This window comes from Ursus maritimus, unplaced genomic scaffold (genome assembly GCF_017311325.1).
Source record: "Ursus maritimus isolate PB19 unplaced genomic scaffold, ASM1731132v1 scaffold_26, whole genome shotgun sequence".
Taxonomy (NCBI): Eukaryota; Metazoa; Chordata; class Mammalia; order Carnivora; family Ursidae; genus Ursus; species Ursus maritimus.
In genome coordinates, this window is record NW_024425119.1 from 41,322,848 (window position 1) to 41,339,412 (window position 16,565).

At 49.7% G+C, this 16,565-nt stretch overlaps 1 protein-coding gene across 1 annotated transcript in view; it reads right to left on the reverse strand.

Moving 5' to 3' along the window:
* Nucleotides 1-16,279, reverse strand: part of POU6F1 (POU class 6 homeobox 1) — a 29,876-nt gene extending 13,597 nt beyond the window's left edge. The window contains exons 1-3 of the mRNA XM_040642459.1: nucleotides 16,055-16,279; nucleotides 3,547-3,640; nucleotides 1,559-1,754 (exon numbers count right to left, since the gene is read on the reverse strand). Of these exons, the coding sequence (XP_040498393.1) occupies nucleotides 1,559-1,754; nucleotides 3,547-3,594 (244 nt within the window). The 5' untranslated portion in view covers nucleotides 3,595-3,640; nucleotides 16,055-16,279. The remainder of the gene's footprint in view (nucleotides 1-1,558; nucleotides 1,755-3,546; nucleotides 3,641-16,054) is intronic.
* Between the last annotated feature and the right edge of the window lie 286 nt (nucleotides 16,280-16,565).

Here is a 16,565-nt window from a genome sequence, read left to right on the forward strand (position 1 = left end):
TAGGGTCCGTTTCTGAGAGCAGGTTTGGACGAGAACAGAATTAAGGCACCAGAAGAAATGAGATATGGAAGACAGATTAAAGAGTAAAAAGGGATGGGGCGCCTGGGTGGCTCAGTCGGTTAAGCGTCCGACTCTTGACTTCAGCCTAGGTCACCATCTCAGGGTCCTGAGATCGAGCCCCACATCAGGCTCCATGCTGAGCATGAGCTTGCTTAAGATTCTCTCTCCCTCTGCCCCTCCCTGACCTCCCTCTCTTAAAAAAGAAAAAAAAAGAGTGAATAGGGAAATCAGGACACTGTGGATAAACCTGGGATACCTCCCAAATTTTCTGAAAAGGGGCCCGATCCCCACCATGGAAAGGAATCAGAAGGGGGGCCAGATGAACATCCTTGTCTTGGCTGCCTGCTCTCCAGGGCACTGCCCCACGGGGGCAGGTGACGCCCACCCTGGCCTCAACACGGATCGGAGCATTTCTAGGCTAGGAGAAAACAGTCATGTTCTTGCCATTCCTTTATTCAAAAGGAGAAAAAATAACCCAGGGTTACTAGGGTCCCCAGTGAATCTTCACACTGATTTGCGGGTATAGCAAGGGATGCGACGCCTTGCAGTTCTCTTACTCGGGAGTTGCTGTTTCCCGAAAGCCTGTCCTCACTTGCTCTCTTCTTGGCTCCGGCTCTTGGCCCACCCCCATCTCAGCCCAGATCTCCAACCTAGGGAAGGGAAGATAAGCAGAAGCCTAGGGGAGATGAATCGTGGAGTTCTGGGGGGACTGACTAAGGAGGTCCCAGGTTTCCAGCAAAAGCTGGAAGGCATCAGTGACGAAAGTCCAGGAAAGGGTGCCCCACGGCGAGAAAGCCACGCCTGGCACCAGTCCCAGCCTCTAGAACGGCCCTGGTTGTGTCGCAGCTACACTGCAGGGTAATTAGGAGAGGCCGTGTGGGTGAATCACGTCTCTCCATTCCCCATACAGGAGAATCGAACTCTCGCCCCGAAGTTGTCTTTAGAGGACAACACAAATAAGGCCACCAGGCTTGACTCACAGCAGCCCAGCTGGGAAGTAAGGAGCTGAGATTCTGGAAGGTCCTACCTCACTCACACCCTCAGTCCAGGGGGGGGTAACATGCCCTCCTACCCCCAGCTGCTGGGACCTCCCAGACGTACCACTGAAGGTACCGAGTTGGAAGGGCTGTCAGGATCCCAAAGACCTAGTCCTTTCTGCATTGGGCCTGAGGGTCTGGCCTAGACAGGGAGAGCTCCCTCTCTCAGGTGACTTCAATCCCTTCAACGGAGCCTTGCCTCTCCCCATGCACCTTAGCCTGACCATCTCAGCTCAGGTGTGGAAGTGACTGAAACCAGATCTAGAGTTCCCGGGACAAGGAGGGCAGGACAGCCCTGGCAGCTGAGTGGAAGGAGAGCTGTGGCCAGAGGCTGCCCAGTGGACAGGAAGACAACAAGACCCTAAGGCCACCCAGGGCCCAGGGGCTCATGCTGGCTCTCCAAGGAGCCCGAGAAAGAGACTCGGGTAGAGCAATGCCAGATGGGAGCGATGGCCTCATACCAGTTGCCTCAGCAGAGGAGTCCGGGTTGTCTGGCCCGGCTTCGCCAGCAGGTTCACTCGCTTCGCCAGGGCCTCTGCTCTGGGAGCCCTCGGCAGCCACACCCTCCAGCCCTTTGCCCTCCTCCTCGGCAGAGATCTGGGCATCCACTCCGACTTCCAGCACGCGGATGGTCTCGTGGCCTGACATCACGATGACCTGCAAACACAGCACAGGGGACTTCGCTGGTGCGGAGTGGCCGGTCGAGCTCCTGGGGCGCACAGCTCTGGGTTTGCTGGGCGACAGCGGAGAGGGCACTTCAAGACTCGGACCTCCTGCCTGAGGGCTGCGTGCTCTGTGGCAATTTCACAGCCTGGGGCAGGCTGCAGCTCCCTGATTCCAGGAAAGGAGCTTCTAAAAGGAACTGGGGGCCTGGTGACAGGGGAGGGCTTGACATGTGCTGGAAAAAGCCCCACAGAGCCAAACCACTTGGGGATATTTCTATTTGCCCCCCTTCGTGGACTCAGTTCAGGGAGTGGCAAGTGGCCTATCCCACTGCCTTGCAAGGGTGTCCTCTTAGCTGCTAGGATATCGGAGTGTGGGGATGAAGGTCCCTCACACAGTACCCACAGCTTCAGCTGGGCCAAGAAGCAAATCCCTCTTCCCTTCTTTGGAAACCTTTGAAGTTCCCTCAAAGATAGAAGGGGGTGGAAAATGAATGCTCCACAATGTTGAGTAACTGTTTAAGCTCGTGATTCCTTTATTTCCAAAACCCCGGGGTAAAGGCCAAGATTTCCCTGCGAGCTAACTTCCTGAAATGAGGGTCAGGAATCCTGGAGATGCGGCTTCATGCCCCACCTCCCTGGACTGGAGCTTTGGACCCCGTGGGCCTGCCTGCAGGTCCAGTCGTGCCATCTGCGGGCATGCCCAACCTCGAGGGAAGCTTCCACATCCCAGTGGTGCAGGCAGCCCCTGGGCCTCCTTGGAACACCCGGTCTTCTTCTCCTGCTCCAACAGCCAACACGCCTTGGCTCTTTACCTCCAGCACTGACGGGCTCTGAATTGGGCCACTCAAGAGTCAGGAACACTCTGTATATTCAAAAGCTCTGTCAGGCCTCGCCTGCACTTGGCCTGTACCCAAAGGCACTCCCACAACACAGTCCTGAAGCCTGAAAATTGAATCCAGCCAGAGATTGCTGGAAAAAGTGACAATGTAACCCATCAGGGACGTATGAGTGAAACAAACTTCCAAAAGCAGTTCCCTTTCTGATGCAAACTTGACCTATGAGGGACTTCAGTCCAATTACATTTTAAGAGATGTTAGTCTTTTTTTTTCCCTTTTAAAAAGTGATGTAATAAATATGTTCACTACAAAAAATGATGAAATATATATAAGAAAAAACAGTAAATTACATGATGTCCAAATCTTTCCTTCTGTAAACATATACATATTTGTGTATATATTTTTAAATTTTTATTTAACTTGTCTTTTTAAAGTAAACTCTACCTCAATGTGGGGCTTGAACTCAGGACCCCAAAATCAAGAGTCACAACCAAGCCAGCCAGGTGCCCCACACACATTTGTTTATTTTAATTTCACTTTTTAAAGTCACGGCTTAGGGGCACCTGGGTGGCTCAGTCAGTTAAGTGTCAGTCTTCGGCTCAGGTCATGATCCCGGGGTCCTGGGATCGAGTCCTGCATCAGGGCTCCCTGCTCAGCGGGGGCCTGCTTCTCCCTCTGCCCCTCCCCCTCAGCTCGTGCTCTCTCTCACACTCTCTGTCTGTAACAAATAAATAAAACCTTAAAAAAAAAAAAAAATGAAGTCACAGCTTAAATCCCCCAACTCAGCCCCTAAGAAGCCCTAGCTGGTAACTACATCTGGATGGGTGAAGTGACCAAGAATTTTGGTAAGAAACAGATACCGACAGGCTCTGTGGAGTCTTCCCTCCCAGCCATACCCCGGGGTCCATGACACTCACTCCCCCCACCTCTTCCTGCCCCGGCATATACCTGCTCATTGACAGTCAGAGATGACTCTGGCCCGGCTCCAGGATCCATGGTCACTTGTCAGGGTGGGGTGGGGGCCGGCCCAAAGCTAGCACATCTGTGGGATGACATGGGACAGGAAAAGCAAAGGCTGATGTGATACAGTAATACAATTTCTACATCATCTCGAAAAGTCAGGAGTAGAATGGTAGGAAGAGAGAGAATCTAAGTTCTCCCGAATATCGGTAGAAGTAAACAGGATTCTAGAGGCTTTAAAACTGAAGAGTCTTCCTACAGCATCCCCGGAGAGCCTACACTCAGGAGGAACCAGGGTGACAAGAGGAAAGAGACGGCCAGGCATCTGTCCCTGGGAGTCCCCCGGTCTGCAGGGAGAGAGCAGACCCAGCCGAACCCAAGCTGACTTTGGCCCAGACACTGAGAACCTCAGACACAGGGAAGGAGCACTCTGGCTAATCAGAGCGCTTCTCAGGGGAGGAGTCCGAGCAGACTTCCTGGAGGAGACGGTAAAGACAGGAATAAATGAAACCGGCAGTCCCCAACTTGAACATGCACGACCATCACCTGGAGCATTTATGAAAAATACAGACACCAGATTCCCCTGAAGCAAGCATCCCCAGAGAGTCTGATTCAGCAGGGGAGTCCCACAAAATCAGCTCTTAAGTGATTCTGTGGCAGTGGCCTAACGACCCTACTGGCCTTTCACACCAGAGGCAGGACAACCTCCCAGATGCATCTGGCCCAAGGCAGGGAGAGGGAGTGGGAGGAGCCCTTGTGAAGAACAGATCGGCAGGCTGGAGCCACGACCCATAGGGTCATAAGAAATAAAGGTATAAAAGGGGACAAATAGGTTTAGATACTTACATAGAAAAGAAGGCAATCAACATTGACCCTGAGTGCCTCGGTGCTAAGTGTTTCTGTAACACTTTATTCGTGCTCCTTACTCAACAGTTGGGGGGATGGGGCATTATTACCATCACGGTACAGATGAGGAAACTAAACTCAGAGAAATGTTCCAGATTCCCGATCTTTCCCTTCCTCCTCTTTCAGCCCTGGGTTGGTTGATCGGTCTTCCTTTTTTTGTTGTTATTTTACGGATTGAAATAAACTTCACCACTGTAACCATTTTAAAGTGCCAAACTCAGTGGAATTTAACAGATCTACAATGTGGTACAACCATCACCACGATTCAGTTCCAGAACATTTTCATCACCCCCAAAGGAAACCCCACACCCATTAGCTGTTACTCCCTTTCTCTGCCACCCCCAGCCTCTGGCAGCCACTAAACTGCTTTTTTCTCTATGGATTTTTCTATTCTCCATATTTCATATAAACGGAATCGTACAATCAGTGGCCTTTGTGCCTGCCTTCTCTTACTTAGCAACATGTTTTGTCCACGTCGTAGCCCGTATCGAGACTTTAATCCTTTTTATAGCGATGTTATAATGGATAATATTGGGTGGGTTTTTGGCACTCTCTGCACCAGCTCAGGGAGGGGCAAACCGAGGTTTCCTTTCCGAGATGGAAAGTGCATGAGACCGAGCTGCGACTATACCGAGCACTCCCGGAGGCCCATGCCGACCCACCACCTCCCCACACAAGCAGTTCCAGAGAAAAATCTGTAAGGGCAACACTGAAACAATGATTAAGGAAAACAAGATCTTCACTTAATCCCCGTTACAGCATGTCCTGGAGTCGAGAATGAAGAAGACTATCAGACCTTTTCAAAGAAACCAGCATCTTTGCCAGAAGGAAACTTTGGAATTTTAAGAACATTTTAAACACATAGATCGTGAATGTGAAGAAAGCACAAATTCTGTAAAATACCTTCAAGAATATTTATGCACGTGAATCTATGCACTTGATCCTGGGTCATGCAGCGGTCTCCAAAACGATTTTGTGAAATGAGGATTCCCAAACAAGGATGAAAGGAAGACCAAGCAAAACCGGAGGAAGCAGGTTCAGGAAAAGGAAGACCTTCTTCGGGGACCAAAACTAGCATCAGGTACAGACCAAAGAATGCCTTGTGTCAGGGACGGGGTTGCTCGAAGAGAAGTGGAGAAGCTGTGACCGGCTGTTGCTTTACGCGGGGCAGTGGGCTCAGCCTTGCTCAGGTGCCAGGCCACGCCGGGTTAGAAGGCCCACTGCTGCCCTACAGCAGAAATGAAGAACTTACGGGGTCTAATTCATAGTTTTTCCCCTAGGATTTCTTTGAAAATGATAACATAATTAAAGATATTTATACACCTTTTAAAGATACTTATACATTTTGAAGGGAAGATATAAACCATTAGGGCTTAGAGAAAGGTATCCTGCTGAACGTCAATGTAGGGCATTCTGTTAGATAAACTAAGTCATCACACAAAAATTGAGTATTTTGAGTAAATTTGCCAAAGAAAATGTGATATTTAAAGAAATACGAAAAAGTTTAATCATGATTAAAAAATAATTTGGACAATTCTGAGAGTCAGTTTTAACATATTGTTCTGTTTATTGTGGTAAAAAGTTTTATTTTATTTTATTTTATTTTATTTTTTTTTTAAAGATTTTATTTATTTATTCGACAGAGATAGACAGCCAGCGAGAGAGGGAACACAAGCAGGGGGAGTGGGAGAGGAAGAAGCAGGCTCATAGCGGAGGAGCCTGATGTGGGGCTCGATCCCATAACACCGGGATCTCGCCCTGAGCCGAAGGCAGATGCTTAACCGCTGTGCCACCCAGGCGCCCCAAAAGTTTTATTTTAAATGTTAAAAAAAAAAAAAAGTCCAACCTGGTGAATGTCTAGACCTAAACTGGTCTAAAAATGCCTGCCTCTCTCCTAATTTTGTGACCCTGGTTTCCATTCATTTACCACATATTTCCATCTGGATGGTCTAGTAGGCAATTAAACTCTCATGTCTCAAAAAAAAAAAAATTCATCGTATGGATACACCACATTTTGCTTATCCATTCATCAGTGGGTGGTTTGGATTGTTTCTTTCTTTTTTTTTTTTTTAATTTTTTCTAAAGATTTTATTTATTTGACAGAGATAGAGACAGCCAGTGAGAGAGGGAACACAAGCAGGGGGAGTGGGAGAGGAAGAAGCAGGCTCCCAGCAGGGAGCCCGATGTGGGGCTCGATCCCAGGCTCCGGGATCACACCCTGAGCCGAAGGCAGACGCCCAACGACGAGCCACCCAGGCGCCCCTGGTTTGGACTGTTTCTCCCTTTTGGCTATGTGCATAGTGCTTCAGTAAATTTTTCTGTACAAGTTTTTGTCTGAACCCTTGTTTTCAATTCTTTCGTGTATATACCTAAGAGTGTAACTGTTGGCTCACCTCAGAGATTTTAGGGTCTTCACTCTTTGGCAGAATGTTCCCTGGCCAAGGAGGCAAGGAGAACCATGAGGTTCCTTCTCTTACAGAGTTTTGAGTTTTAAAACATGAGAATGTATTATCTAAGAAATAAAAAAACAAACAAAAATTTAAAAAAAAAAAAAAAAAACAGAGTAAACAAGGCTTCCCTTTTCAGTAGGACAAGGGAGTGCGGGAAGGGCCGAGGAATTTGCTGGAAGAGCTAGTAGGCATCTCCCACCCTCACTGGGACTCTGGCCTCATTCCTGGGTGACGTCCTCCTCCAGATTTTGTACATGGGAGCCTTCCATGAGTTTTGCCAAGAACTTGGCAATTTACCACACTTCTGGATGGGAATCGGGATGAGCCATGAAATTCGTTACGTATAGAAGTTAATTAGCAAGTATTTTGCAAATTCAAATAAAAGGCAGAGACAAAACAGAGTGGAAAGGTGTGCAAAGTAAATTTGGGCCCATTATAGCGTGATACATACATTTCACAGGGGAAGAATTTTCCGATTCCAAAGGCGTTTGGGCAGGAAGCCTCAGTAGCCAGGCACTGTGGGGCAAGGACCATCTGCTCAAGAAGGGCTTAAAGCCTGCTCCTAGTCTTGGGCCACTGGTTCCCTGGGGCCAGTCAGGGCCACTCGCAGGGAGTGGTTAAGCAAGTGTGCACTTTATGACTGTGTTATTCGGGGAATTCAAGCAGTAGAGAGGCTCGGGTAATTCTAACACCCCTTCCACCCTCGAAATTCTATGAGCTTATGCGGACCTGGGTCCTCAATCTTTAGTCCTTTGTACCAAGGGAAAAGGCAGTCCTGGCTCAGGGCTCTGGCCACACACAGGCGCACTCTGACCCACCAACCAGGCTTCTCCCACCGGAAATGCAGGCAGAAGAGAGGCAAATGCCTCCCTCATCTCAGACCCCAGAACTTACTTGTCTCTCTTCGTCTTGGCTTTAGATGGCTCCTATCAGAGATATGCATGCGACAGAAACACCTCTCCAAGCTGCAGACACTCAGCATTTTGACTTGGAGCTCTGTCCTGTGTGTCCCCTAGCTCAGTATCTGGGCAGGCATTCTCCTGCACCTGGTCCCAGCCCCTTGTCAGGAACTTTCCACATTTTTCAAGCCTAAAGCTGGGGGTGCCTGGCTGGCTCAGTCGGTTAAGCCACTGCCTTCGGCTCAGGTCATGATCCTGGGGTCCTGGGATCGAGTCCCAGGTCGGGCTCCCCGCTCAGTCTGCTTCTCCCCCTGCCCGTCCCCCTGCTTGTGCTCTTTCACGCTCTCTCCTGCTCTCTGTCCAGAAAAAAAAAAAAAGAGTTTCAAGCGTAAGGCTGTGGCTTGGTCTCACTGGCGAGCCAGCCGTCTTCAGTTCGCTTTGTGACCAGTTCCCCAATGACTGGGGTGAACGGCCTCCTTTGAGCTCACAAGGCCACGCCGTGTCCATAGCCTGACAGCCAGTGAGGAGAGACGATCCGCAGTCTGTTTTAAGAGAAGGGACTCCTGTGTTGGCCCTGGCAGTAGAAGCCCACACCATACAGGGTGCTCAGTGGAGCTGCTCCAGGGAAAGCTGGGACGGGAGCTGGAGCCCACCCAGAGCCTCCTCCTTGGTCTTCTTTCTCCAGGGAGATGAAGGACAAACACCTGACTCAAACCTGGCAAAGCATCTCAGCTGGTTCCCAGAGAGTTCATTTACCCCTCGCTTTCCTGGGCTAACATCTAAAAACGCAGGTAACCTCGTGGGGGGATGAACTGCGGGTGCTGAGGCATTTGCCCACCACCCGAAAATCGGAGGCCTGGGACCATCCAGGAGTTCCAGCGGAGGGGCCTGAGTTAGGGGGCCTGGTTCTATGTTCATTCTCCTTTGGCAACTGCTTTGGGCTTGCTTAGGGCAACCTTCCAAGGCACCCAGAGGAGCATTAGGAAATCTCAAACAGGGGCGCCTGGGTGGCTCAATCAGTTAAGCATCTGCCTTCAGCTCAGGTCATGACCCCAGGGTCCTGGGATCGAGCCCCACGTCGAGCTCCCGCTCAGCGGTGACCCCGCTTCTCCCTCTGCCTGCCGCTCCCCCTGCTTGTGCTCTCTCTCTCTCTCTGACAAATAAATAAAATCTTAAAAAAAAAAAAAAAAAAGTAATCTCAAACACATCCGAACCCCCTAGAATAGCCTGAGATCCTATTAGGAAAAATCCTGAAGTGTTTCGTCCTTCATTTATTCAACAAATATTTCAGTGGCTACTACGTGCTGGGCGTTGGGGGTACAGCGGGGGAGAAAACCTTCCCCGGCTTTGTCGAGAAGCCCTCGGTCTGACATGGGAGTCAAGGAAACAAAGAGAGAACCCCAATACAGTCCGTGCTAGAGGATCCACAGAAGGGTTACCTACGGCAGTTTGGGGCGGTCCTCCCCCCCCCCTTGTTCCTGGGTGGCATGTGGCTCCAACATGAAATTTTATGGATGAAGAATCTTTTGCCATGTGGAGGAAAATGGAAATTCTCGTATGGGATGCAGGCTTTTAACTCAGACTCATTCCTGTGGTGTTTTTTTTTTTTTTAAGATTTTTTATTTATTTTTTTGTCAGAGAGGGAGAGACAGAGAGAGCACAAGCAGGGGGAGCGGCAGAGGCAGAGGGAGAAGCAGGCTCCCCGCGGAGCTGGGAGCCCGACGTGGGGCTTGATCCCAGGACTCTGGAGATCATGGATAGCTTAACCATCTGAGCCACCCAGGTGCCCCTCATTTCTGTGGTTTTCATCCCTCCCTTCACACTTCACGTGGTTGAGGTTTTCAAGGTGTAAGATACCTTCTCAGTCTACAGTCCGTTTTGGAGCTGGGAGAGCCTCTTCGTGAAGTTAGTGGGCTCTAAGGAATGGCTGCTTAAGCTGAATCAGCTTTACCTGTAATCAATTGAAAGAAAGCCACATTGGGGCACCTGGGTGGCTCAGTTGGTTAAGTATCTGCCTTCGGCTCAGGTCATGATCCCAGAGTCCTGGGATGGAGCCCCACATCGTGCCCCTTGCTCAGCAGGAAGCCTGCTTCTCCCTCTCCCAACTCCCCCCCACCCCCCGCTCATGGGCTCTCTCTCGCTCACTCTATCTCTCAAATAAATAAAATCTTACAAAAGAAAGAAAGAAAGAGAAAGAAAGAAAAAGAAAGAAAGAAAGAAAGAAAAAGAAAGAAAGAAAAGAAAAGAAAGAAAGAAAGAAAGAAAGAAAGAAAGAAAGAAAGAAAGGGAGAGAAAGAAAGAAAAAGAAAGAAAGCCACATTTATTCTAGGAAATCACCTTTCAAAAATTTGCCTTAATTCTCTCAGGCTAGGTTTTGTGGGCATCAGTCCTTCCAGCGCTGAGCTACTTTGACATTTAAATTGGGTCTGCACCTACCTCTTTCAGAGCTGCCAATCAAAAGGAACACAATGCCGGGACGCAGGAGACCGGCACAGATGGGTAACTGGGGCTGAGCTGGGCGGTGCCATCAACGCTTTACCCCTTCCCTAGATGGGCTCACTCAGTCACACAAGGACCAAATCTCAATCTCCGGCTGGGACCTTATCTGCGAACGGCAGCCTCAGATACCCAAACGCCTACCGATTGTTCGTATCATCTCGTCCTCAACATGTTCACAACCAAACTCCTGATTTCTCTCTCTTTTTTAAGTAGGCTCCACACCCGATGTGGAGCCCAACACAGGGCATGAACTCACGACCCTGAGATCAAGACCTGAGTTGAGATCAAGAGTCAGACGCTTAACTGACTGTGCCGCCCAGACGCCCCTAAACCTGTCCCACCCGCATGCAGCCTTCCCCATCTCAGCCCACGGGCAGCTTCATCCTTCCATAGATGCTCGGGCCACAAACCTTGCCATCATCCTTGCCTTCTCTCTTATTATTCACATTTGCTCCTTCACCGAATCCCACGGGCTCTCCCTTCCAATAGGCCCAGAACTCCGGACTTAACAGCACCACGCTGGTCCACACGCTTTAGTACCTGGTGCGAAGGACACCACATCCCCGCACACAAGTATTATCGGCCCTTTTCTTAAATTGCCAGACTCCAGAGAGGCTGCCACCTCTAAGTCATTCTTGCCTGATGGATTTTCTGCATGTCCCCCCATCCTTCCCCATTTCTGGTCCCACGACAGATTTCCCTCCTTAAACCTACTGAAGAGTCATAATCATTGCTAGTTTATGGGGACCCACGCCCTTTACACACAGTATTATCATGAACACCCTCTGGAGACAGACTGTCGAGTTCATCATCTCAGCTTTGGTATTTATTAGCTGTGGGCCTCAGGACAAATGATTAACTTTCGTGCCTCAGTTTCTTAATCGGAAAAGATGAGAGAACTAGCACCGACTTCCTAGGGTTATAGCGAGGGTTGAATAAATTAATGCATGTAGGGGCGCCTGGGTGGCTCAGTCGTTAAGCGTCTGCCTTCGGCTCAGGTCTTGATGCCAGGGTCCTGGGATCGAGCCCCGCATCGGGCTCCCTGCTCAGCGGGAAGCCTGCTTCTCCCTCTCCCACTCCCCTTGCTTGTGTTCCCTCTCCCGCTATTTCCCTCTGTAAAATTAAAAAAAAAAGTTAATGCATGTAAAAAGTTTAGATCAATGCCTGGCACATAGTAAAGGCTCAGAAAATGGCAGCTGTTATAAAAATTTACATACATGATGTCATTTCAGTTTAGTGGCAGCAGTTAAGAAGCTAGAGTCATCTCTCAGTGTTAAGATTTCTTAGCTGTGAGACCTTGGACAAGGACCTAACCTCTCTATGCCTCAGTTATCATATTTGAAACAGGGCTAGCATTACAGTAAATCGCATAAGGGGTCAATGTATATTAACTATTATTACTCAATTCTGACACCAGCGCCCCCAGACCATAGTGCAAACACACACTGAAACTTGACCAACTGTGTGACTTTCCACAGGGGGGCAGGTCACTTCTCTGTTTTCTGAGGGATACATAATAGGAAACCTTACCTCGGAATTATTGTATAAAACGCTAAGAACAATTAGCTATTATTACTCCCATTTTTATAGATAGAAAGTTGAGGATTAAAGAGAGGTAAGAGTATAGCCTTTGGAGGGAAACCTACACTCAAATCCCAGTTTGGCCATGAAATAGCTGTGAGATCTTGGGCAATTGACTTAATCTCTCTGAAACTTAATTTCCTCATCTTTTTTTTTTTTTTTTTAAGATTTTATTTATTTAGGGACGCCTGGGTGGCTCAGTCAGTTAAGCATCTGCCTTCGGCTCAGGTCATGATCCCAGGGTCCCGGGATGAAGTCCCGCATCCAGCTGCCTGCTCAGCAGGGAGTCTGCTGCTCCCTCTGCCTGCCTCTCCCCATGCTTGTGCTCGCTCTCTCTCTCTTTGACAAATAAAATCTTTAAAATTTTTTTTCAAAAAAATTATTTTATTTATTTGAGAGAGAGAGAGAGAGAACAAGGAGAGAGCAAAAATGAGTGGGGGGAGGAGAGGAAGGGCAGAAGGAGAGGGAGAAGCAGACTCCCCACAGAGTAGGGAGCCCAACGTGGGGCTCGATCCAAGGACCCTGGGATCGTGACCTGAGCCGGAGGTAGATGCTTAGCCTACTGAGCCACCCAGGCGCCCCTAATCGGCATTTTAAAGATGAGGAAATTAAGGGGGGCTGGGTGGCTCAGGCGGTTAAGTAGTTAAGCCCCTGAGTTCAGCTCAGGTCATGGTCTCGGGGCCCTGGGATCCCCCACTCCACGCTCAGTGGGGAATCTGCTTCTCTCTCTCCCTCTGCCCCCCTCCCGCCCCGGCTCATGCTCTCTCTCTTTCAAATAAAAAAATAAAATCTTTAAGGAAAAATAAATAAAATGGTGATTAAATGGGAAAACCTCATCGGGTTGTTATAACAGTGATACGAGATCATGTAAGTGAAATGCTTAGCGTGGTGGTCTTATTATGATCCCCAGTTTTATTGACAGGGAAATGGAGGTAGAGAAAGGTCAGGTGACTTGCCCAAGGGCATAGGAAAGTCAACGGCAGATTCAAAATTCAGTGCAGTGTCCACCTGTCCCAGACCCCTATCCTCCTAACACAACACCAAACTTCCTCTCTGGAATTGTAAGGGGCCTATTTTGGCCCCCAAGGATCAGGACACATTGTAAAATGGAAACTCAGTTCTCCTCCAGCACCCTCCCACCCCCATCCATGAGCAGAGATAAATAGCTTGGTAAGCTGTTGACAGACCAGGTAGGCATTCACATGGGCCAGAAAAAAGGGAAGGAGAAAAAGATAGGAAAGTAGTGAACAACTTTAATTCCCCCTTTCCAAACTATCCTGTATAATCTTAGACATATATAGACAAACAGTAAACACTAGCTTAATAAGGACACGTTTATATTTAGTTTCTCCTCCTGTTCCCTTTCCCTTGTGCCCAAACATGATTCATCCCAGGCAGGGTGAAGGGAGGGGGCAAACTAAATGTGAAAAATAAAAAGTAGGAATATTCCCTTACTAGCCTGTAAGCTCCAAGACATATCTACTTATTAACATACCCCAGTGCCTGGTATAATATGGTATATAACCGGGGGGGGGGGGGGTCCATGACTATGAGCCAAAAATACAAACTAAGAAATCAGGTCATATCACTTGCTCTCCTCATATTTCCCACCTTCTCCCTCAAAACACAGATCCTATTTCGATTTTTTTGCCCCCATTTACAGTCCTAGGACCACTTAAAAATTATTTCAAAGAAGTAGCAGTAAGTTCTGGAGAACCGTAACCACACTTACCCTTCCTAATGTGGCAATCCAGCTTCCCTCCCATTCCCTCTGTGGCCTCACTGACCTTCATTTTGACACAGAAATAGCTTGGGGCTTAAAGGCAGAAGACCCAGGTTGGGTACTGCTTCCCCTTGGGTAATCGCCCTAAGCCTCAGTTTTCTTATCTGTAAAATGGGGCTAAATAATAGTACCCACCTCATGGGTTATTGTAAGGATTAAATTGGTAACATTTAGGGGCGCCTGGGTGGCACAGCGGTTAAGCGTCTGCCTTCGGCTCAGGGCGTGATCCCGGCGTTGTGGGATGGAGCCCCACATCAGGCTCCTCCGCTATGAGCCTGCTTCTTCCTCTCCCACTCCCCCTGCCTGTGTTCCCTCTCTCGCTGGCTGCCTCTATCTCTGTTGAATAAATAAATAAAATCTTAATAAATAAATAAATAAATAAATAAATAAATAAATAAATAGGTAACATTTATGTAAGGCACTTAGAACTGGGCCTGGCACACAGCAAACACTATGTAACAGTTACTACTATTGTTATTATTACTTTTAAAGCAGGCTCTACGCGCAAGGCTTGAACTCACAACCTGACTCAAGACCTGAGCTGAGATCAAGAGTTGGATGCTTAACGACTGAACCACCCAGGCTCAGTAAAATAATAATTGTTATTATTTTTCATTGAAGTAAAGCATGCGTATAAAAATGTTTTCAATTGTAAAGTGTTAAAAACTATAAAACATTGCTATTACGATCTTATAGCCAGTACATCTTGGGGAGAGGGATATGATTTTATCCCGCGTTCCTTCGTAATGCAGAGAACCCTTAGGGAAGCAAATTTCTTCTGATTCACTTTTTCTTAGTTCCTAGGTAGTACCTTCAATAGAGAAGAAATAGCTCATCTCTCACACACACACACACACACACACACACGCGCGCACACGTTATCACGTGATGGAATTACCTTGTACGCTTTCATGTTTACAATCTGCCTTCCCTTGACCCCTAACCACCACCACCACCACCACCACCTAACCTGAAATGAAAACTCCATGACAGGGAAGTTCTATCTGTATTGTTCAGAGCATGGCACGTACTAGGTATTTTTGTTCGACCGATGAACAAAATGAAGTTCTACTGCACATATACAAAAACAAAACAAACAGGGGCGCCTGGGTGGCACAGCGGTTAAGCGCCTGCCTTCGGCTCAGGGCGTGATCCCGGCGTTCTGGGATCGAGCCCCACATCAGGCTCCTCCGCTGGGAGCCTGCTTCTTCCTCTCCCACTCCCCCTGCTTGTGTTCCCTCTCTCGTTGGCTGTCTCTATCTCTGTCGAATAAATAAATAAAATAAAATCTTTAAAAAAAACACAAAAAAACAAAAAACAGGTCACAGAACTACCACCCTGAGCACCAGGACTTCAATCAAAATGGAATAAATGTAATGACTCCTCAGAAAGGCCCTGCTTGTCACTGTCGGCTGCCTTAGAATACCAAGATAAGGGGAGGAGGGGGATATACGTCCATGAACAATTAAAGACCAGCCCCTACTTTTGGAGCAAGGAATCTGGAAAGGCAGATGAGGCTAAAATCTCTGCGAAGAACTTCTTTTCATTTGCCCAGAAAGGCTCGCTGACCGTGTTTCATTTCCCCCTGCTCTGCAGCAGCGGCTAGTCTGTGATTTTAGGCTTCCAATCACCGCTGAGTGGGGGATCCCAACGCTAACGTGGGGATTACAAGGCACCCGGGGCTCCCTTGGCCTTGCCAGGTGAGAATGGCCAGGACGCACATAGCGGGCCCATTATTATGACTATTTATTAATAATAATATTGTTATTAAATATTTATGAAGTGCTCATGCTCTGCTCGATGGTGACCCTCCCACCATCCCTCCACGCTTCCAGCAACGTCTGGGTTCCTAATCCCGAGACCCACCAGTCCTCCCAGTGTACTGTGGCTGGGGAGAATTGTGACAGGTCGCCCAGGCTGACTCAGTTGACCTTAACCGCCGGGAACCCAGGCGTCCGGGCTCGCCGGTGGGGCGGGAATCCGCTCCGGTCGCCACGGGGTCTGTGTCTAACGTCCGCTCTGGGCCGTATCCCACCTGGGCTCCAGGGGAGGGGCCAGGTCCAAGCTCCCCACGGGGTCCACCTGGCGGCCGCCCCCTCCCCTGCCCCGGTCCCCGCCGGCCCCCGGGCGGGCGAGGGCGCGGCCCCCGGGGTCTCCGGCCCCAGGCGGGCGGCCGCGCGCAGTCTCATTCCCAGAGCTCCCCGCCGCCCCGGCCCGGCATCCCGGCACCCCGGCCCCGCGGCATTTTTTCTCTTTATCATAAATATATAAATTATGCTAATTACGGGCATTGCATATTAACCAAACCCGAAACCTCCCCTGCCCGGCCCCCTCCCCCTCCGTGCAAACCCCTCCCCGCCCCGGACCCCGCTACTTACCGGAGCCCGAGCCCGAGCCGCCTTCGCCCCGGGTGCCCGGCGGCCACCGATTAGAGATTCATCTCACAGCTCGGGCCAGGGGGCCGGGGCCGGGGCCGGGCGGCCGCCGCCCGCAGACAAAGAAGCCAGTGCGGCTTGGCTGGGCTCGGCTCGGCCCGGGAGCCGGTCGGGACCCGCCGCCACCCCCGGGCCCCCAGGCCGGGCTAGGCAGAGCCGAAGGGGACTCCGCGGGCTGCGCTGGGCGGAGGGGGGCGGCCGGGAAGCGGGAAGGGGGAGCCCGGGGGGGGGGCGGGCAGGTATATATATTTTTCTTCTTTTCCCCCTTCCACAGCCCCCCTTTTTTTCTTCCCCCCCCTTTTTTCCCTCCTTCTGCTACTTGGATTTTTTTAGCTGCTGCGTCATGAGCATAATTTATGCAAAGAGCTTTGCCGCATGCTGCACCGCGCGCGCCAGCCGCCGGGGGCGGCGGGCTGGGCGGGCGGTGGAGGAAGGGAGGGGATCTGGGGAGCCG